General features: G+C 36.7%; 2 protein-coding genes across 3 annotated transcripts in view; both read left to right on the top strand.

Annotated features, from left to right (window-relative positions):
• Alpha-catr (alpha-catenin related) overlaps window positions 1-16170 on the top strand; it is a 33005-nt gene extending 16835 nt beyond the window's left edge. For both annotated transcript variants that reach the window (XM_070672439.1, XM_070672440.1), the window contains exons 3-11: window positions 889-1166; window positions 1286-1528; window positions 2892-3155; window positions 3331-3582; window positions 3775-3934; window positions 4013-4131; window positions 4280-4609; window positions 7159-7365; window positions 9466-16170. In XM_070672439.1, coding sequence (XP_070528540.1) covers window positions 889-1166; window positions 1286-1528; window positions 2892-3155; window positions 3331-3582; window positions 3775-3934; window positions 4013-4131; window positions 4280-4609; window positions 7159-7365; window positions 9466-9618 — 2006 coding nt within the window. In that variant the 3' untranslated portion in view covers window positions 9619-16170. The remainder of the gene's footprint in view (window positions 1-888; window positions 1167-1285; window positions 1529-2891; window positions 3156-3330; window positions 3583-3774; window positions 3935-4012; window positions 4132-4279; window positions 4610-7158; window positions 7366-9465) is intronic.
• Window positions 16171-17277: 1107 nt separating this feature from the next.
• Scamp (secretory carrier membrane protein) lies at window positions 17278-20652 on the top strand. Its single transcript, XM_070672441.1, has 8 exons — window positions 17278-17499; window positions 17982-18254; window positions 18359-18422; window positions 18498-18626; window positions 18721-18877; window positions 18952-19053; window positions 19150-19276; window positions 19519-20652. Exons 1-8 carry the CDS (start codon window positions 17443-17445, stop codon window positions 19678-19680), a joined length of 1071 nt encoding a protein of 356 aa, XP_070528542.1. The 5' UTR covers window positions 17278-17442; the 3' UTR covers window positions 19681-20652.
• Window positions 20653-22467: the final 1815 nt, after the last annotated feature.

Raw genomic sequence — 22467 nt, 5'->3', positions numbered from 1 at the left:
ATAAACAATTAATACAAGATAATAGCCAGTGGCGATATTGTATTTCGCGTTAACTACGGTTTCCTAATTCTGAAAGTAATTATTTAATGATATACCAACCCTCACATCTCACACGCGAAGTCGTCCGATCGATGATGATATTATTAGAAAACGTTATACACAAGTGCAACTTGGAAAAAATTTCTTAATATAGATTTCTATGTTGATTTTTAACAATATCGTATCGCTGGAAATTTTTGTATCACGTCCAACATAATCACATGTTAATTGGCATAAACTATCTCTATCAATTTTATTCCATAAAGTTTTTTGGTAATGAATATAACATATCTGTTAGTATTTGGATTTAAAACTATAAATGATAGAGCTTTCAAATAAGAAAAAAAAAAAAAAATAAGAAAAAAAAAAATTGACTAACATTTTTATCTTAATAAATTCAGATATAAGCAGGTAACGCTGCATATTTGTTAAGTTTTCTCAAAATTTTACGATAATTCAGTATTAACATTGTTTAAGAAAGAAAGTGAATGTGCAAAGTAGCTAATTACGATCGTTCAAGAGCACCCAATTACTCATAGTTGTCACTCTTAAGTTAAAGGACTCGGTCATAATTAAATCAGTTACTCCGATTTTACGGTGACACACGATAAAAAGGCGAGATGTTTAATTCATCAGAAAAGCCTTGTCCGTCACACGAGCTCGGAGCTTCAATCGATCTGTCTTTCAAGAATTGAACCTTTACCGTGGAATTTATAAAGAAAATTATTACTTTACACGTACATATTTTAATTGTTGCGCATATTATATACATATGTATACGTATATGTATACGTATAATATAATAAAACTGAAAAACGTAATTCGACAATCGATTTATGTTGCATCTAGGTTCGGCAATCGAGAAATTATGCGAATGTGCCTTGGAAGACAGCTTGGCTGACCGAAGCTCCGTCGTAAGAGCTGCCAGATGTCTACTAGGCTCAGTGACGAAAGTTCTCCTCCTCGCAGACATCGTCGTGGTCAATCAATTGCTTCATGCCAAGGATAAGGTCGCCCGCAGTCTCGGGCGCCTCGAAAGTGTCTCGAATTTCACGGAATTCGTCAAGGCGTTTAGCCAATTTGGAGGAGAGATGGTCGAGCTAGCGCATTTAACGGGTGATCGACAGGTCAGACGATACCGAAATTCGCTTCTTACGAGCCGATACTTCATTCAAATTCGAACTTTTATAATATACGAACTTATATAATATTATGCAATGCGACTGAACGTGAATTTCATTTTCAGAACGATCTCAAAGATGAAAGGAGGCGCGCGCAAATGGCAGCAGCTCGACAGGTGTTAGAGAGAAGCACTATGATGCTACTCACATCCAGCAAAACGTGTTTAAGGCATCCCGAATGTCCATCCGCTAAAGAGAACAGAGATACGGTTTTTTGTCAAATGAGAAGAGCGATGGATCTTATACATTACGTTGTCAAGGATGGAGTGTTAGACTGCAGCGAATCTCAATCCTACTCGAATTCGCAGGTGAGTTATTATTTTCATAAATCTGTTCGTGCTATTAATTTATAGAGTAATACAAAAATTAATTTACGAATAAATACAAAGATAATGGAGAATAAATTAACGACACCAATATTTTCGCATTGGACTTGCCAAGAAACATTGTGATTATTACTAATCACGCTGGCTTCTAACCATTTATACGTCCATTATTTGTATGCAACAGGAGTGCATATTGTAAAGATCCAAAGGAATAAAATCGTACGCGACAAAATATTTCCGAAAGCTTTGGAAACATTCCAACGAGACTTTGTCCGCCAAATTGTGATTTAAGAATCTTCCCTAATACGAGATTTAAACGACCTTGAGGCACGATCTGCTGCCCTCGTAGAACTTGTAAACGAGATATTGAAATGATCCCAATACGACTCGAGAAACCATAAATAATAGCGTGATGTCTGGTCTGGCACGAAATCGATAAGCGGCGGTCGAAGGTAAAGGAAAATCGGCGGAGTACGTCCGAATGACAATCGGCCACGATTGCATAATATGTGCATAATCGATTATCTATGATTATTCCGCACACACTAATGAATTTATGATCACTAATAATTGTCTATTTTAAATAATTCTCTACATTAATTTCTTACATACATATATTTAGTATAAACGCATGTTGAATATTAAAAATTAATTTGTCGACAAATATCGCGTAGTTTCATAACGAGAATTTAAAAACTCCGACCCATTACCCAAAAAACAACGGCGACGAACTTTTACCGCGGGAAAAGAAATCGCGCTATAACTGACACGGTCGTCATAAAAATTACGAATGGTTATTCGCCCTGTGCCAAATTGAGCAGCCGCATTTACATATCGGCACTTTCGACGGTGCTTTCATTTCGTGCCAGACTTTTCTTTCGCCGTGAAATTAACGGGATGAAATAATTCACGTATTATCGGCGATTCTGAAAAACCTCTCGAGCCTTTGAAGAAACAACGCGGAAGAGCTGGGTCATACCAAACGACCTTTAGCCGTGCTAGAAAAATATATATATATCCTTGTGTTTTACACTTAAGTACTACCCACTTTCCGCGCGACATAATCGATTTTGGAGTGATTGTAGACAAACCTGGTCAAGTGGAAACGCTCCCTACTGTGGCATCTCTCTAAAAGATTTAATATTATTTGCGTCGTGTCTAACATTCGTCACCGTCATGTTTCTCAACATTGCAAGACGCGTAAAAAACAAAAATTTTAGACTCGTATAATTACTGTCGAACATTTGAATACCTAAATAAAATTTTGTCTACACACGGAACAAAACTCGCGACGAAACTCTCGTAAAAGAATATTTCTTCTACGTTACTTCACTATTACTTGCAGAGCCCGCAGCAGGAAGACTGGGATAGCAGTACCGTTTGCTCAGCTTTGAAACATTTCGAAAGGCTCGTCGAAACAACGAGAATGACCCTGCTGGGACCAGGCTGTCGTGAAACACTTACGTCGGCGTTGGAAACGGTGGTCGAGAGGACACAAGACTTCACCGACAGCGCTTATACGAGTCACGAGCATAGAGAAAATATCCTTCTACTTTGCGATCGCGCGAAACTCGAGCTCAATACACTCTTGCGGATCGGCAATAGCATGGTGAATAGATATAAATTTTACTTAATTTTATTAAAAAAAAAAAAAAAAAAACGCGATTAAATACTATTTATTAATACATGAATTTAATTGAAATACGCTTAAAATATGTCTAGTATCATCGTGTTAAAAATAAAAATATTGAAATTAAATATAATTAATAATCGTGTTCTATTAGAATTACGAAGGCAGCGGTGGTTCACCCAGCTCGGAAATGGAGCAAGCGGTGATGGGAGTGCTACGGGCGACTAGAGACCTTCGCCAACAGCTCAGCGCGACGACGATGGAACAAGCTGGCGATCTTGGCCAAGTGACAAAAGCCGGACAGGAACTCGTGTCAACGATCAGAAATCTCGCGTTGGCCAATGACATCGACCGTCTGCAGGAGAGCAGCGACAGATTCCACGAGTACATCGAACATATTCTCGAAGTAAGCTTCTAGACGTGGCCCACGCGTCGCGTGTTCATATTCGCATGCACGTGCATTCGAAGTTTAACGGTCACGAATAACAAAATTATATAACGCTTAAATTATAATCCTGACATATAAAAAAATATATTTTTAACTCACCGATTCGACATGCAGCGGTGGAGTTATATAGCCACGTATTCTCCTTTCTAGGTTTGTAAACTTCTAAGACACGTTGCGCTCTCGGAATCGTTGCAAGTGTCGGCCAAGTTCACGGAAATTAACTTAAGAATATATGGTCCTCAAGTCGTAACCGCCGCGCATACCCTGGCTAGGCATCCCACCAGTAAGATAGCCAAAGAAAATTTAGAAGGTAAAATAATACTTTAATAATTTAAGAAGTTTACGCCAAATTTGTTGCTAAATTATTTAACGCTTTTGCATATTTCAGTGTTTGCCGACATGTGGCAGTGGCTTATGACTGACGTGACGACAGTAGCGAAAGACGTTTTGGAACTCAGTCAAAATCGACCAGAAAAGCAAGTTTACATGTCTTTGCCACGGCCAGGGGTACGTAACAAATAATTATTTCCACAAACGATCTTGTATGAAATCTGTATTCCGAGGCCGGAGTTAAAAGTATCGGCAAAAAAAAACTAGCTATTTAAATTGATTCTCGTTAGACACAAGTGAGTGACGAAGATATTGTTCATTTCAGAAACACGGTACGACAAGCAAGCCGTTAAAACCAGTGCGGTTAGACAGCGAGGAACAGGCGAAGATTGCCAAGGCTGGTCTCGAGATGAAGTTAATTACTTCGGAAATGGACGCCGAGACGGAAAAGTGGCAGGAAAGCGGAAGCGCTCTAGAGGAGAACAACGATATTGTGAAACGAGCGAAGAACATGTCGTCAATGGCGTTCTCGATGTACCAGTTTACGCGGGGCGAAGGCGCTCTTAAAACTACTCAGGACCTATTCACCCAAGCTGAGTATTTCGCCGAGGAAGCGAACAGATTGTACAAAGTTGTGAGACAATTCAGTTATCAGGTACGTAGCGGCCAGCTAACACGCCGACGTAGATCGAAAGAGAGATGACACATGTTTTTTTAATTGGACTGATGTTGATATATCTATATATCACCCTTACTTCTATGATCATTCTTTTACCATTGTTTATTATACGGACTCTATATTGGACTTGATTCCGCGTTTCTTGATCCTCGCTATACTGGAAATCTTTTTACTTATACATTTACGCTATTGAGTTTCATTTCTTCGTAAATCGCAACGTCGAAGCTGCATCGAGTCTGTATTAAAAACTTTAATAGTCAATATTTTAATTCACACTTCTGTTATTAAATATACATTAATGGATGCTAACAATAATCATTGCCACTTGAATACTCGACAAATTTAATCATACGTACAAATAAAAGATATTCTCATATCCTTTGTACCATAATACTTTCGAAATAAATATACGTCAGTTTAACGATACAACTGTTTAATTTCAATTAAAAATTAATAAAAGTTAATCTCTGATTATTGTAAAATGCATAAAAGCAAAAGCAATATTTCGTAATGTGTCCAGTAAATAGAGTAACAGAAATTTAAAATCAGAATAATTTTAACATATGTAAAAAAACAGATGTAAAAAAATGTCAACGAAAAACATTATTCCACTAATTTATATTATTGTGCTACCATACGAACGTAGCTTCCAGACCAGAAGTAGCTTCGACATGCGTTATTAGCATTAGACATGTTCGAATTAACACGTTTGCTACCCTATTTTAAACCCCTCCTAGCTAGGCCGAATATATATAGTCACCTGAAACCACTTTGGTCTCTCTTTATATTCTTCTTAAGAAAAAACAACTAAATGCTAACCTTGTAATATATTCTGTATTATATACAATCCTTTTTATACCCTCGCTCTTGAATGCCTCCATCCAGGTAACTTTTTCTCTCTCTTTACTTTAGATCCTTTTTAACTAATAGATATCACTCTTTCGCCTTAACAAAATCATTCTCACTGCTGTATATGTGTATATACATACTTAGTATGTGTATAAATATATAGCACTTTTTCTCTATCTCACTTTGCGACGTCAATGTTCTACTGTTGTTGAGTGTGTTGTTAAATGCATATACAAATTACATTTATATATACTATGTTCGTATACGTATTGCTATGCAACATGTCACGCACGTAAACTCTTTCCTATTGATCGTTACGAATCAAAAATAATATATAAAGTAACAAATTTCGATAACAACCAAATATAAGATATTAATCGATTACAATTAACAATTAATCTTTCAAAAAGAGTTATCAAAACTGACGTGACGATTTATTATAATAATTAAAAAATGACGACGTTCAATAACTCGCGTTACGTATGAAACTTTTTGCGCTATAATTTACAATGTAAAATTTAATTGTATAAAGAATTGAACCTTCGCGTACGTCATTAAATGGTCATAATGAACGTTCATGATGTCATTAGTGAATCTACTTTCTGTACATACATTTACGACTTTTTGTGTACGATTAGTAAAGTGTGTTTTAGATGCTACGGGAATGCTTCCGTCTATGGACGACGTCTATGTGCATTGTGGTCCCTCTCCTTCCACTATCTGGGGCATGAGTATTATGTCTCACAATTTTTGCTAGCTTTCATCATCGTGCATTTTGTTAATTAATTAACAGATATCATTAATAAATTAACAAATATTTACATAATTAAATACTAATACATATACGATATATCTTCGTAACGTATGTTATATGTATAAATGTTAAATTTAAATCCGAGAAGATTATTCGGTTTTAAAAAATATTTTTTAAAAATATTTGATAATGTATGATATTCTGTGTCGTAAAATCAAATTATCAAAATCAATTTATGTGAAGGAAGCTTGCAAAAATAATAAGGTCTGTACTATTTCTCTCACAGTCAGTTCACACAATCACAGTATTTGATATTTATATCGAGAAATCTTTTTGTGTTTAAAGTTTTGCATTGTGTTCACCTAGGACAGATAGACGATCTTTCTGTTAAATTTTTAGCTGCAAATTTCTAAGTATCTACGATACGTACTACACAAAGTATTTATTATTAGCCATTTAACTACCAATAATAGAATCAGGCATCTTGCTTTACGAAATCTTTAAGAAGTGCATTAAATATTAACAGCAATATTATCGCAAGATAAATACGTTAAAAAATTTTCAGCGATTATTAATCTGGATATTCATTAAACAGAACTGACTTTAAAATAAAACCATAAATATTAAAAGTAACAGCAAACGATTTAAGTAATTTTTTCAAACGTATACTTAAATTTTAATTTAAAAGTTTATAAATTATTACACAATAGAAATTAATTTTTAAAATATCGACTATAAATAATTTTAATTGCAATTAATTATATTATTATTACAAAATTAATATTTTCGCCGGTAATAATAAATGTTATGTACCAAATGTGTTTCGAAACATTATAGAATCGTTGAAAATTAAATGAAAAATAAGTTTATCTTGCGATATGGACGAAAACGTAAGTTTGTATACGATGTTACATGGGTGCAGGTACCAGGTGGACCGCACAAGAAAGAACTTTTGGAAAACCTGGATCGAGTGCCGACATACGTTCAGCAACTGCAGTTCACCGTGAAGAACCCTACCGTAGGCAAAGCCGCCACTTTCACCAAGGTCGACAATGTCATACAAGAAACGAAAAACCTCATGAATGTGATCTCGAAGGTGGTCACGACGTGTTTCGTCTGCGCCACAAAGGTGAGCCATGAAAATATTTGGCGCGCTCAATCAATCTATTTCCTGAATAAACGAAGGCACACTTTTATGCAATTTTTTTTTTTAATAATCTTAGTTGTGCGCCTGAACAGTCGCAAGTATTATATTATTTTATTCATAACATCTTAAATATTTTACTAATTTCTAATGAAATATCAGCAAGTATAACAAATTCTTCCGTTTACAGGTAGCTTTAGCCTTTTGGGACCATTTATATGTATATATAAAATGATAGAGATATGGAAAATGAGATATTAAGAATTATTTACGAATAATGAAAACTAAAAAATTATGAAACTCTCGTCAGAATGTAATATTAATCCTGTGCGAATGTTTGTTTTATTAGAACAGTAGTTTCCATAATTGGTTACAAAAAAAAATTTTTTTTCTATTTTTATTAAATCAATGTTATAAACTACGTTCTTATATTACGAGATCGTGTGTCAAGTATTCGCACAGGTATCGGAATCAAAGGTGCAAAGATCTGTGTTCAGATGAAAAGAAAAAAAAGAACTAGTCAAGTATACGTCTGTTTCCTTCCGTTCTATTCGCTACTTAGCACAATATCATCATGCCGCAATACATGGAGCTCAGCCCGACGACGATGCCAGGCCAAGCTGAAGAGGATTGTTTGTATCCGATTAGCCCTCAATTGTTGCCATCCACGAGCCCTTACGTGCAACCCCACCCGCTCACGTCCGCGCAATTTCACAGTATCCTGAAACCACCCCCTAGCCAAAGCCTGTCTCTGCTACCCTTCAGTTTCAGCCCGGGGCATCCGAGCACCGGGCTGTCCCGGAACTCCAGCTCCTTCGTCCATCCGTCCGCCCTGCCATACACAACGCCCGGAACGCAGCAGCCATCCTACTGCCTACAGAACCTGCAGCTTCTGCAGCTGCAGCTGCACCACGCACAGCTGCAGCACCTAAGACACGCAACGCTACCGAGATAATACCAGCCTCGTGTAATACGTCGTGCCGTAGCACGTGGCACGTGAATACTGTCGTTTCACGCGCACGCACGCACGCACACGTCGAGTACACTACACGTTCTTCGTACAGGTTCGACTTTGGTTTCATTTCAGCTTCTTCGTTTTGTTTCGTATCACCTGATTACGGCCACGCTTAGGACATCGAATCGTCGTAATTTTATATTTTATAATAGCTGATTATATTTTTACAGAAGAAAAAAAAAAAAAAAAAAAAGTTATTAGCGACGGAATGCGCAGAATTCGAGAAATTGTTCTTGCACAAATTGTAACATAAATCTGATAATTCGTAATAATTATTGAAAACTAATGCCATCGATATTACGACGAATCCGTTGTCTTTCAGCTTTCAACGTCGCGGCTTATCATTCTTTTCGTAGACCTTACTACATCTAATATCGATTTAATTTGCAGCTTTTTTGAATGTCTTTTTTTTATTTTTATATAACTCGCGTGTTGTACCGATTTCGCTTCGATTAAATGACACACGGCGCGATACCCCCTACGACAGATCCATCTAACATAATCATGTAACAATAATAAATTGGAATTAATCCATTTTCAGCTACCTTTACAGGAATGGCTACACCATGTATCGTAATGAAATCTAATATTTCTTCCTGCAATAATCTCAGATACTCTGACAAACAGATATCGCATCCCGACAGGAAAACACTGTCCAAAGCAAAATAACACGAAAAATGCCACGTGGAAAATTAATTTATCCTACTTTTGTCGGAGTATGTAATCCTTCTTATATACTAGATCACAGACTCGCCAACTATGACGGCAAGAGCGTAACAGTGCGACAGCACACGGCATCTTCTCGAGAGTATATATCTCTAACTTTCAAATGCTAAACTTTGAAATATAATATTAGCTTTCAATCGGAAGCTCGTGGGAAAACAGAGTAGAAGTTCGGTTCTTGGAGACCGGGGAGCGTCAATACCTTATATATCGCAGGGACAATGCTGGCGAAACTTTCGGCGAGCTTCCGCTTGATCTTTTGGTCCCACCGAGTGACCTACGAGAGTCCGGAGACTCGCGCTCGCGTGCGACATGTAATAACCTATTGTCCTCATACGTCTTTTCAGTACAACCTGGATTTCCGAGGTCTGTCGGCGCGCGGGGCCGGCGGCTCGCCGTATAGGGGCGGAGAGGGCGGGGGAGCTGACGGCGACGGTGGCGGAGTTGGCGCCGACGGCAGCAAGACGGGCTCCGTCCCCGGCAGCGACCCGTCCGTCTGACAGTTTGGGATGGCCCGACGGGCCAAGGGGGACGCTCGCCGCACCCGGGTTTCCTTTCTGCTTTTCTAGGGAGAACCTCGTCTGCCCCACCGACCATCAGCGCGACGTACACGTCGACCGGACGTCGCGGAGTTGCCGCCAAGAGTTGTCGGCAAGTACCACGACGTTCGCGCGTCGGGACACGGTATTCGGAGGTGCCTCGCCTGGCCGGGATACGCTCGTCGCCGTTTACGCGGGGACGACGTGTCGCGAGTAATAACGATATTCGGAACCTGTGCGTAAAGAAAGTAGCGTTCCTCTGGACGCCCCGATGATTTGGTACTTGAAAGGAGAATGGATTCGATTTAACGCCTCCGCGATGTAAAATGAGAACGTTCGCGAAAGTATTACGATTGCGCAAAAATATTCTGGTTGAAATCCAGCCCGGAAATACCTCCGCGTTTCAATCAAAAGCGAGTCGGTACTGATTAGCGGCTTATAATGTGTAAAGGGTACGCGTGTTTAAAATATTGCAAGGGTTTGACATGCTTGGACATTCGTTTAAAAGTGTGCTAAATGACGATTCTTGGTCGACGTGTACGTTTCGCCAAATTCGTTTAGTTGTATACTTTAACTTGTAATAACAAAAGTATAGACTTACACGCTTTTACCGTTACCGAGCAGATCTGAGATGTATCGTCGCATTTTTACTACGAGACAAAAAAAAAAGATTTCAAGACGTTCGTTTATACGATCGAATTCCGCTGCGTGTGGCGATCGAAGCGCGGAAAATCGAGCCGAGCATCACGCGGAGTCGAGCGCGAAAGTGGAGGATAAAACGCGACTAAAACACGCGATCCGTGTTTCGTTGGCAATAGTAAAAATGTCGCGAAAAATATCAAACTGCAAAGACTGCTCATTTACTAAGAAAATTCGTTTTTACACTTCAGCGTAGTTGAAATTGCATTTTTACACCGTTTCAAGAATAAAATTTCTCGGAGTGAGGCTACAGTAAACGTCGCGGCGTCACATTTCACTGCTGTTGCAACGAAAACGGCTTTACTTTTTCTGTTTGTTACATTTAAAACGCCGTGTTTAACTGCTGCTAAGATGCTTCTCGTGGCGCACATTGATTTAATGAATTACAAAATTAAGCTTTACGATTACGAGCCCTAAAAGCCAACTTCGTTTTGTTTATCACGCAGTACGTTTTGTTACGACGCTAAGCTAAAGTCGCTCGATACACACTTTCGGCGTGTGAGGACATATCTCGTAAAACATTTGAATCCCGTTCCATTATTCTCGCGAGGATGCGGCGAAAACGCCAATATATGAGGCTGCGCACAACAAATAATTCTTCCATATCGAAAAGTTGGTGCAACGACAATAATTAACAAATGTCGATCGCAGTGCCTTTTAGGTGTGAAAACTTTGTCGAAACTTTGTCGAGCTTCAACTTTAGCTCCCGAAGTGTTACGCCAACTTCGGTAAATAGAAAAGAAAGAGAAAAAAAGAAAAAGAAAAAAAAAAAGCAAACAAACAGAAGAGAGTCGTATTAAACTTGCAAGAAAATAGCTAGCGCACATAAAAACATTCGCATGACTTTAGCGCGTGATCGTCAAGGCGTACTGTATCCGCGATAAGCTTAAAAAAAAAGCTCGGCTCTCTTTATTCAAAAGCAAGTCGACGGTAATTTTTTAATAGTATATGAAAAGCGTTCTGAAAGATCGCGCGCCAACAAATGGCTTTCCATTTTCTTGCGTTGTACTCGATTCACTAGTTAATTAGAGAAATTTGAATAATGGCAATGTAAAAATGTATACTCGTGTCTACTTGTAAAAAAAAAAAAACACTTCTTTTTTTTGTATCGATAACAACTTTATCTGCCGTTCTTCAGATTTCTCACAGCAGATTCCAACGTATCCGAAGATACAATCCTTGAGTACTGAACCCGCAATTAAAAAATTGTGTTAGATTAAATAGATCATTTTTACGCAACAGCGATTATCTGCGAAATAAACGACAGTTAAACCGCCTCTGTAGAAATAGAGAAAGACAATCGTGGGGCAGGAGGTCTATCGAGGGTGACCTGGGGGCGGCAGCAGGGCGGTCAGGACGTACTTTGTGGCAAAGACGTGCATTCCGTCACCATTCGAGATCGCAAGCTGGAAAATCGATCTGATTTTCGTCACTCGTGTAAAACGGACTGTCCGATTTGATAACATTCGCGTGCAAATACTCGCGAGAGAAACCGCAGCCAAGTTTCCAAGATCGTTCTCAAGTCGGATGTTTCCGGAACAGCGTTTATCGACGTTAAATCTTTCTTTCGATGCCACAAATAAAAAAAAAAAAAAACCAAACGAAAGAAACAATGATGGCTATCGCTTCTAAGACCGTTAGTAAATACTCCAAAAAAGCGATTCAAGTGAAATATTTTGTCGAAGGACTTGAACGCAACCTTCAATCTATCAACACGATCGAATTGTACGCGATGCGAGAGCTAACAATAAATACCATGAGCACGCGTTCACGAAGAGCTCGAAATTATTCCACATTCGTGGGGTATACCCAAAAAATTCTAGCAATACGTAATAGAGAATTCACCTGAGTGGAATCCGGCGATTGCGGTCGCCGAATTCTTTTCGTATACGCGAATGCTCGTGAATAAATCGGCGAAGGCGAATCTCCCGCGGAAACGCGACGGGGAATCGCTCTAACATCGCGATTTAACGCGATTTCATGACAAAATAGATATGTAAAAAGTTTTATAATTTTCCCCCTCGATGTGCGGCGAGATTCACGAAAAGAAATCTGTCGGCCGATCTTTCTCCAGACAGCAGTTAATAGTTCAACCGTGCGTTTCTCGCACGACAAAGCGCATATCGTAACGACGATAATATCAGAGTGCGTTGTCACTTTTGCTTTCGGCGAGGCGAAAAAAAATTCGATGTAAATCAAGTCGCACATTGAGACCGCGAGAGAACTGATCGCTGCAGCGAGATAAAAGTGGATAAGCGATAATAATTTTACGATTAACCTAGTATTACTAATGTTAAAAGCCACCGAATTAATCGACGGCGATCGCGATGTCTGTATATACAAATGTTAAGCGTACGCAAAAAAAAGATGCGTTGACCATTTGTGCATTTCACGCATGTACCTACGAATAAGTGCACGAAAGAACACTATTCTGTATCTATGTGTGTATGTTTGTGTGCATGTGTATTCTACAGAGTTTGTGCAAAAAAAAAAGAAAGAAAAAAAAAAAAAAAATTCTACAACGCGATGACAATCGCTCAATTCGATTTAACGCTAGGACGCCCGTATTCCTTTAATTTTTCACGGATCCCAATTGTCCACATGCGATTTATCGTTAATATCAAACTATTAATTAAGTGATCTATCAACGCGTACAAACAATAGCGAACAATTGACGGACCGATCTATTTTTTGGGCGTTTTAGAGCTAAGCGTAAATTGCTGCGATCTTAAAATAAAAAAATAAGCAAAAACTCGATTGGCCGTGTAGGTCAATACTTGTAAATCGATCGAGATATCCTCACAAGTTCCTAGAATATAAATATTAGCTATCGTCGCTATTACCGCAATCAGGAGGATATGAGTTTATGAATTGGAACGTCCGTGGATCATCCGATGACTGGTTTCGCCGTGGAAGCGCGTTGCAATCGCAATATACGCGCGCTTTTGCACAAACTCTGTAACGTATGTTATCGTTCGGTACTATAGACTACTTAGGATACGTTTGTTAAGATGGTAAGTTCAAATTCTTTTGTATGAAAATAGCACAAAATATTTTCTACGGGGAGACGGGGGCGAGTTCGATCGTAAATGTTACGTTTTTATTATTTTTATTGCCCGAGTTCGGCCGAGTGGACGGTCATCGCGATAGTTAATTACGTTTATCTAAAAAGAAAGAAAAGCTCGCGAAAATATATTGTTAAACATATGTACCTATGAACAATTCCTACGCAATAATATACGACGAGGTAATATTTATATTTTCTCGCGAGAATAAACGCGTGAGAAAAAGATAAACCCGAGCAGAAGCGACAAAAAGATTAAAGATAAAAAAAAATAGCTTTAGTGCATTCGTATTATAATTCGAACATACACTCGAACGATAATACGTTATATTTCCTTATACGGTTTTCGTTACTCTCTGCGAAATGATTCTTTTGTCGTGTACAACATAACTCAGTCGACATTAGTTTAGAGGTTGCTGATCTTTGCTTAGAGATAGATAGTAAAATTTGTTCGCGTAGTACCGTTATCAATTATTACTGTAGCAATTTAAACGCGAAGAAAAAAAAAAAATAAAAAAAAAGCGCTTAAATTCACGATCGAAATTCATTATGATCAACCGAGATCTCATACGAGAGGTGCTGAAACTCCTCATAGTGTCAAAGTCCGATTGCTTTTACACGAGCAAGTTGAGAATCGCGGTGTTAAAAAGAGTTTCTAATAATCTATGTGTGTATGTTGTCCTTAAATCCAATATAGCGAAGAACGGAACTGATTGGGCTGGGTAAATGATTGGGCACATTGCTGTTACCTTAATCTAACATCTCGCCGAGATTGATTCTTAAAAAGTTTATTATTATCAATGTCTCCGATCTCTCTCCCCGCGGCCCATCGAATCTATTTTTCCTCTATAATTCTACCTCAATTTTCGAAAATTAGGTGCTTTAGATTTTGTCACGGTGAAAGATTGTTCATAGCATACGTACTCTCGCGCATACTCGTCTCACGTGCGCCCCTAGATGTAACATAAGGATATCCCGCAACTATCGCCTTTTATTTTAACTGTGATTTAGAGTCAATTTTTTCTTAATGCAAGTTTTTTCTGAGACTTAAGACGAAAAAAAAAAGTGACTTTTAAAACCCGGTTGAAAAAGAGGAAATAACTTTAAATTTATCTTAGAGTTTGCACCATTAAAAAAAAAACCAAAAAAAACAAAAAAAAACAAAAAACAAAAAGAAAAAAAAACGGTGTAATAGTTCTGGAACAGCCTTCGTAACAAACTCAAAAAATGATTTTAAAAATCTAAACGTCAGGAAAAATCTTTTTCTTTGTTTTTTTCACTAACTCATTTCGATCATAAATATTTGTTTAAACATATAGTAAAAGTAATTGGTACCGTGCATTGCTTTTATCAAATAATTAATACTTTTTTAAAGAAAATAATTGTATGTTAAAACTGTTGTCTATGCTTCTCTTATATAAAAAAAAAAAATATTTAATTTAATTTTTTTTTAACACAACTATACACAGAAGATATCCATGTAACTTTCGGCTTGTGATTCTTTGTGCAAACGAAAAAAGGCGTTCTCGACACCAGAATCATTAATATAATAGTATTAACAACTACAAAATAATAATAAGGATAACAATGATAACTAATAAAAAAAAAAATTATTAATAATAATTAATAAGTTATAGTGCAAATCATAATGATATACATACATATTAATAGTAACGACTGTTATTAGTTGGACTATTTCGTGCCTGTACGGTCGAATATTACCATGTTACAGAAGTAAACCTGTAATTCGTTCATCTGCAAAATCTTACGTAAGTTTTACATAAGTATATAAACGTACGTTACGTTATATATAAACGTAAAAAAGAAAATAAAAATCCGTAATATATGCAATCTTGCAAACCGTATTTGAATAGGGAAAACTGTAAGTGCGGAAAAGAGATGGTGCAAATATTAAAAAAAAAACAATTTACAACAGTGACTTTTCTACAATCTAGTGGATTAAAGGTACTCGCGTACTTTGTACTTGTGCTTCGTACTTAAATGTAACGTCAAATTCATTCTCGGCATTATTAATCGTTAACAATAAGTTAAACAACATCGATGACAATAATTTCAGCTAATTACTTGCACGTCGGTCTTCAATCGCGTCACTTTTATTCCTTTATTTGTTGTCGCCGACAGCGAAACACGATAATCAATTCGATTAAATGTTCATATTACGTTTTCATATTCATTCTAATGCTAAGAAATTAATGCTATTAAAATGTGAATATCAATTAAAAGTAAAAAGTAGATTCTACATCAAATCGATATAATTATTTTTTATATACAATAATATTTATGGATCATCTTCTGTCTGCGCGTGATTAATTGTTTTTTTTCCCCCTGATTTTATTTTCTCTTTTCGTACCGGCGTGTTGCATCTCAATAGCAAATTCGGTGACTTCATTAAATGGAAGATGTATAAATATGAGCTTATAGTAATTTAATATTTTCCTAAAGACGGCAGACACATCATACTCTCAATCATTTATCATAAAAAAAGGAACTTACTATAAAAAGATGTAAAATAAAATTTTATCGACATTTAACGTATATCTTTGACAGAGAAGTATTAATATAAAGTGCAAGGCCAGTGCAAATTATTGTCAAAGAGAATAAAGGATTTAAAGTTTCTATTTTACTATCGTGTCTGAATGCACGATTAATCAATTTCGCGAGCTTGTGCATCGTGAAGATAAATTTATTTATCCAAATACGATTAAAATATTTCATAGAAAAAAAAAAAACCCATCACACTCTTGATAATCGTGATAACAATTATATCCACTAGATGGTCAATTCAAACTCGACGTAACGTAAAAGTCGCTATCGATTTAATAGCATTAATTTTTTAGCACTAGAATGAATCTACTTTTTACGTTTAGAACAAAACAATCGTTTTGTCCGCGAACGTATCGAGTGTATTAAGCTTTCGAAAGAAATACGGTCTTCCCATCGATGCTTGTTGATGTTTTTTCGGATCTTTCATAAAAACGATTTTAACCGAGATACGCACACGCAAGCGATCGCGTAACAAGGGTAAACTATTTATGAAATTATGTATATTGGTATCTGATTTATCTCGCAAGGGTAGGTTCCGACGCTTCGCAGTCATAATAAATTGAAAGACAAGACGCTTACCTATCTAATATATATTAATAATAATTAATTATCCAGCGTTTTTTCATTTATATGAAAGAGACGAGACAAATCGATTTAGAAAAATTAGCATGTAGATAGATTTCGTACTTCGTATTTAATGACATTATTGAATCATTATATATCGAGTATTGTATATGTACTGATGCCGAAAGATGACAATGAAAATAAACTATTGTACCCAAAATGTTTTACGTTATTGACTCACCGAGATGCCGGTCCAAACGAATTTTCTGCTTTAATATATTTGTCACTCTCAATGGTTCGATGTTCGCAAAAATGATCAATCCTCTCTCACTCGATTTTCCAATACGGTGTAGTCCATACTATTATATTCAACAGCCATCATCGTTCCACCGACGCGGGTCGGAACACGAGAATGCTGGCGATCACTTTCCGTTTCAATTTTCTTTTTACTTTGAATGGCACTTCGTCTCAATCGACAGCGAACTTAATATACTTATTCACATGCAGTATTCTCAGTAACTGATGAGAGGGAAACCGGTGACCGGTTACCTTTTCTACCTTTTGTTTTCCACTTTGATCTCACCGAGCGTGCGCAGGCTGCACGTCCACTGAGAATTGAAACAGAGAGTGATGGTCAGCACCCGAGTGTTTCGATTTGTTTTCCGTCTACGCATCAGGGCACTGCGATCGCGCCGACGGCACGTCATATACTGCGTTTACCCGTGGAACGTCGGGCAAAATGAACAACTGCTGCCACGACGTCACCGTGTATTACGGGAGAATCATGGCTCGCCAGGTTTAGACAGATTTAGATAAGATTAATTGAGTATCGAATTCGTACCTACTCTTAGTGCTACGACCGCGTGCCACCGGTGCGAGAACGAGGACGAGAGATGTCCGGCTTCGACGAGAATCCCTTCGGGGAGCCAACGATTAACGATCCCTTCTCGGTGAGTGCCGTTTACTTGATACGTGCGCGACAGTGATGATAGCGAAACACCGAGCTTCGCGCGGTTCAATATTGCTCTCAGCGTGTCAAAATTCCTCGTTACGCAGATCAGCCCGGCCTGCCTTATTCCGCGCTCGCGTGAAATTATGAATCGCGACCCGCCGAACGATTCTACTTGAGAACAAAGCTCGTGACGTTCGACGAAACATTCTCGGACGTGCCTTGGTATCGATAATCCGGTTTGCATTGATAATCTTATTGTCACGTTAATTTATTACAACGTCGATTCATTTAATCTTACTTTAAAGTATAACTTAAATAAAAATGTATCTTTTCAATCATTTGTGATAGTACTCGTATTTCTTTGTATTCCATTAAAATGATACCATTATATTATATCTATAAGAATATGAGAGATAAGATAAGCGATTCTATTGAATGATTATAAGCAAATATCAATGTGTGTGTTAATACATGCTACAGGATCCTGCGATACGAAGAGCAGTAACTTCTACACCCGCTAGTAGAGGTCTTGAAGATTATAATCCTTTTGCTGAGCAAGGAATTCAAGGAACTACACAAGTCAGAGGGGCGGTAAACCCACCCATTTATGGTGGCGTCGGTGCAACGCAGCAACCCGCTACCCTTCAACCCTCTAATCAAGAAACGCCTCCTCCTGCATACGCGCGCACTCCTCAACAAACTGTCAATGCGGCCCTCGGAAGCTCAGGAAGAACCGTCTCGCCTCCGTCGGATGTAAATTAATATCGAATATTTACTTTACTGTTTAACGTATCCATTGATTATAAACGTCTTAAGATCAGAAGAGATTATTTTATTTTGTTCTAACATAATTTTAGCAACGAGCAGAAGCAGAGTGGAAAGCTAGGGCTGAAGAGGAATTGAGAAATACCCCGTATTATCGTTAGTATTGTCTACGCTTCAAAACTCTAGGTGCTAAATAAAATTGCTTTACATAATTATTTATTGGTATTTTAGCAAGACGAAATAACTGGCCTCCATTACCAGACAAATGCTGTTTCCAGCCATGCTTTTATCAAGATATCGATGTGGAAATTCATACTGATTTTCAGAAAACAGTGAGACAATTATACTACCTCTGGATGTGTAAGTTTAACTATAGAAGCTATAAGATGTTTTTTTTTTAATTGTTATTCATAAATTATATATATATGTATATATATAATTATACTGTTTATAGTTCACGGATGTGTTTTGCTATTGAATGTAACTGGAGGATTCATCTTGTTGCTCTGTAATGAGGGTTTCTCGACATTCGGTCTGGCTATCTTATATCTCATACTATTCACTCCGTTTTCCTTCATGTGTTGGTTTAGACCAGCATATAGGGCTTTCAAGTAAGTCGAATTAATATTATAGAAATCAAATGTGAAATTATAAACGCAGAAATTATTATTTTAATTTTTTTTAGAAACGACAGCTCTTTCAATTTTATGGTCTTTTTCTTCGTCTTCTTCTTTCAACTAATCGTTACCGGTATCCAGGCTATAGGAATTCCTGGTGCAGGAACATGGTAACATATTTGTATTACCGTATTCATACAGCATTTTAATCTTACATATAATGTATCGGAATTTGTTAACGCAATTTGTATATTTTTACTTTTCAGTGGCATATTTACTGCCATTCGTATGTTCGACTCATCGGCTAAAGGTATTTTCGTCGGACTTCTCATGCTTTTCATCGCTATTTGTTTCCTGCTTGCGGCAGGTGGTGACCTCCTACTGCTTACTAAGGTATAATGTATATAGATTGATATAAATAAAGATATATATTGAGTGTCTGATAGAAGGTGTCTTTCTAAATAGCTGTGTGTAGGTAATTAAAATATGTAAATGTAAATGTAAAATTTATATTAAGTCAGACACTCTGTATATCGCAAGAAATTGTAATCGCGACCTGCTAAACGATTCTATTCGAGAACGAAACTCGCGACGTCACATTTCTTATCGTGATATTAAAACGATATTATTTTCAGATTCATCGTATTTATCGCACCTCCGATGCGAGTGTTACAAAAGCACAGCAAGAGTTTGCTACAACATTTTTGCGAAATGAGCACGTGCAAAACGCAGCGAGCAATGTCGCGGCCAGTGCAGTCCGCACGCAGATGGCTAACGCCACTCAACCACGTTACTAAATAATTCTACTATTTGTTCTACAAAACTTTGTTTCGGCTTCACATCGTTCAGCAAGTGGATAGATCTCATTAGTTCCACTATTTATGAATTATACAAAACGATCGTAAAAATGCAATGTATTGCAAAAACTTTATTCTTACAATGAGACACTGCAATGTATGAAAATTGTTCTTCGGGATAAAATTTATTTTCTGATGTATATTGTATTATTAACGTTAATTGTACAGTTAAAAATGCAATGTATTTTGCATTAACAGATATTCTAAAGATCAAAATATTTTGAATCGAGTATGTATTTTATTTCTAAGTTTAATGCGTCTTGTGTTAAAAGAAAGTTGATGCAGAATTTACATACACATTTACAAATATTTCTATATAGGTTTGATGTATTAGTTTTTATCGTATTACTGTTTATCAAGTACGTTTATTTATGAGATCTTTAAATTAGGTTATAATAAGTGAGCTACTGATTATCATTTTAATCATATCATTATTTTTAATATATAATTGCTTCTATTTACTAGCTTTCATATTTTAGTGGCACAGTCTCATGACAATGTGATCATATTATAAGTTATGAGAGTAATAAAATTTATTTCAAATCAAAATAATTAAAAAATTCAGATTATACATAATTTCATTAATATTTGTTGATTGTTAACATAAATGCTAAATTACTTATAAATATGCGCAACTAGCTTTCTTATAAACCTTGTGAAATCCTATACATTCCTATTTGTATGATGTGTTAAATCATTCTATTATAATTGTTATTTCATATTAAACAGCTTTTATCAAAACAAAAAAACATGTTGATAGAAAGAAAGATAGGTTTTACTGAAAATTTTATAAATTTGTAAAATAATTTTCTCAATTAAAGCATTAATAAATATGTTATTTGTTGCTGCGATATGCGACGGTTTATTTGTATCTTCACAAAGTATAATAAATATATATAAATACAACTAAAATTTTTTTTAATATTCTTTAACAGTACAATTATAAGTATCATTTATTATAATTAATAATAAATAACACAATTATAATTAAGACTCGCGATTGCGTATTGAAAATATCGCCGGAAAGAAAAATACGGTAAAAAGAATTGAAATTGCTGGGGCAAAACCAACGCGCTGGCAACGGGAGGAAGCGTGCCGCGGAATCTTTTTTATACGAGCGGTCGTTACGCGTAACAGCGTCACCGACAGACAGTCCGCTTCCCGCTGTAATTAACGTCCGAAAAACAGACGCGATGTCGGATTACGAATAAAAATATGACAACCGCGGTCGGTGCGCGGCATACGTTTTTAAAAGTCGCTTATGAAAATAACAGACACGTGGAACAAACGCGTTGCGTTTAAAATTAAAAACATCCATCGTGAGTTAGTTGGCCGGATGAGCGCGATCCCTCGCCTCGTGGAAAACGACATCGCGTTATACGTGCTAACAAGCCTCGAATTGTGCGGTAAGTTTGCGCTATCACACCCAGAGATTTACTGAATCCACTTAACCGTGTTTGTAGAATTTGTAAACAACAGTAATTTACGTTTTGTGTAATTCACGTCGCACGCGAACTGAGAGATTTACTTTATTTTCATTTCGGTATTCATTATAAAAACCGCATTCCGTGCACTCGCGTGGCATTACGCCGTCTAATCGTTAGGTACGTCAAGTAGAATTAGGTTTCCAATTTACGTGCAATATCCTGATTTGACGTTTGTTGAAACAATTGGTGCGAATATATTAGTTACTTTTTTTCACTTTTTTTTTTTAATCCGAATAGTCTCGACAATATAATACTCTTTGCACGTTTGTGTTAACAACGCAATAATTTATTTCGTTATAATAACGATACTTTTTCAACTTCTGCATTTCTTTTAATGAAATTGTCACGTTGTCAAATTCTGTTAGCACGTATATCGGGGTTTGTGCGGCAAGTGATATGTGACGCCTGGGGATAATTAAATTTATCTCATTTAAACGTATTTGCTGCGTGATTTCGATGGATGCGACTTTACAGTTTTCCATATTTTAACATACGCCTACTGGTTTAGCGATCGGATTTAAATCAGCATCGACGCTAACATGGAAATTAATTAATTAGGTCGAAAGCTTCGTTCTGCCATTACTGGCGCGAAGCACTGTTACATAAATATGCACTAAAACGTATTGATATTATGCTTGAGAGTTTGCATCCAGCGTGTAATGGAATGTGACGGAATATTAATTAAAGTAACCGAATATTAGCTTCTCTGTGATTCAATTATGCAGATGCAAATTTGCATTTTTAAAGCGAATTATAATTTCATTTTTTAAATATTTATACATTGAAGTATTTAATAATACCTATATTCAGTCAAATATCAAATTTAAAGATAATGCAATTTTGATTTTGTATCACGTAATACGAAACAAAAAAAAAAAAGGCATGAATGCAATATATAAATTTAGTGTACCAAAGTAATGCGCTCTACATTTTTCCGCCGAATATACTTGTCCGAAATATATGAAATTTACTCGTTAAAAAAAATGATCATTTCTCTTGCATACTTTTTTCATCAACTTTTACGATCTTACACCAGCGCAAGAAAAAATGCATGCATGTTCTGTTTGTATCAACTCATCGTGTTCGCGTAGCCTCATCGCATGTCTTCGCTGAATGAATCATGGCTTTGTCATCTTTAAACCTTATCTCACGAAGTGCATATTTAAGTAATTTAAAAAAAAAAATAAAAATAAAAATTGTAGGGAGTTAGTTCGATACTGCAGAGTGAATGGGAAAACGC

The sequence above is a fragment of the Cardiocondyla obscurior genome, linkage group LG25 (assembly GCF_019399895.1).
Source record: "Cardiocondyla obscurior isolate alpha-2009 linkage group LG25, Cobs3.1, whole genome shotgun sequence".
NCBI classification, from domain to species: domain Eukaryota; kingdom Metazoa; phylum Arthropoda; class Insecta; order Hymenoptera; family Formicidae; genus Cardiocondyla; species Cardiocondyla obscurior.
This window is presented reverse-complemented; position numbering and strand designations above follow the sequence as displayed.

What these genes read in the sequence shown, in the direction of transcription:
- Scamp (XM_070672441.1), top strand. Translation starts at nt 17,443, where the DNA reads ATGTCCGGCTTCGACGAGAATCCCTTCGGGGAGCCAACGATTAACGAT. An exon ending in CCGTCTCGCCTCCGTCGGAT is followed by an intron (nt 18,255 to 18,358) that starts GTAAATTAATAT and finishes ACATAATTTTAG; the next exon opens with CAACGAGCAGAAGCAGAGTG. An exon ending in ATTCCTGGTGCAGGAACATG is followed by an intron (nt 19,054 to 19,149) that starts GTAACATATTTG and finishes TTTACTTTTCAG; the next exon opens with TGGCATATTTACTGCCATTC.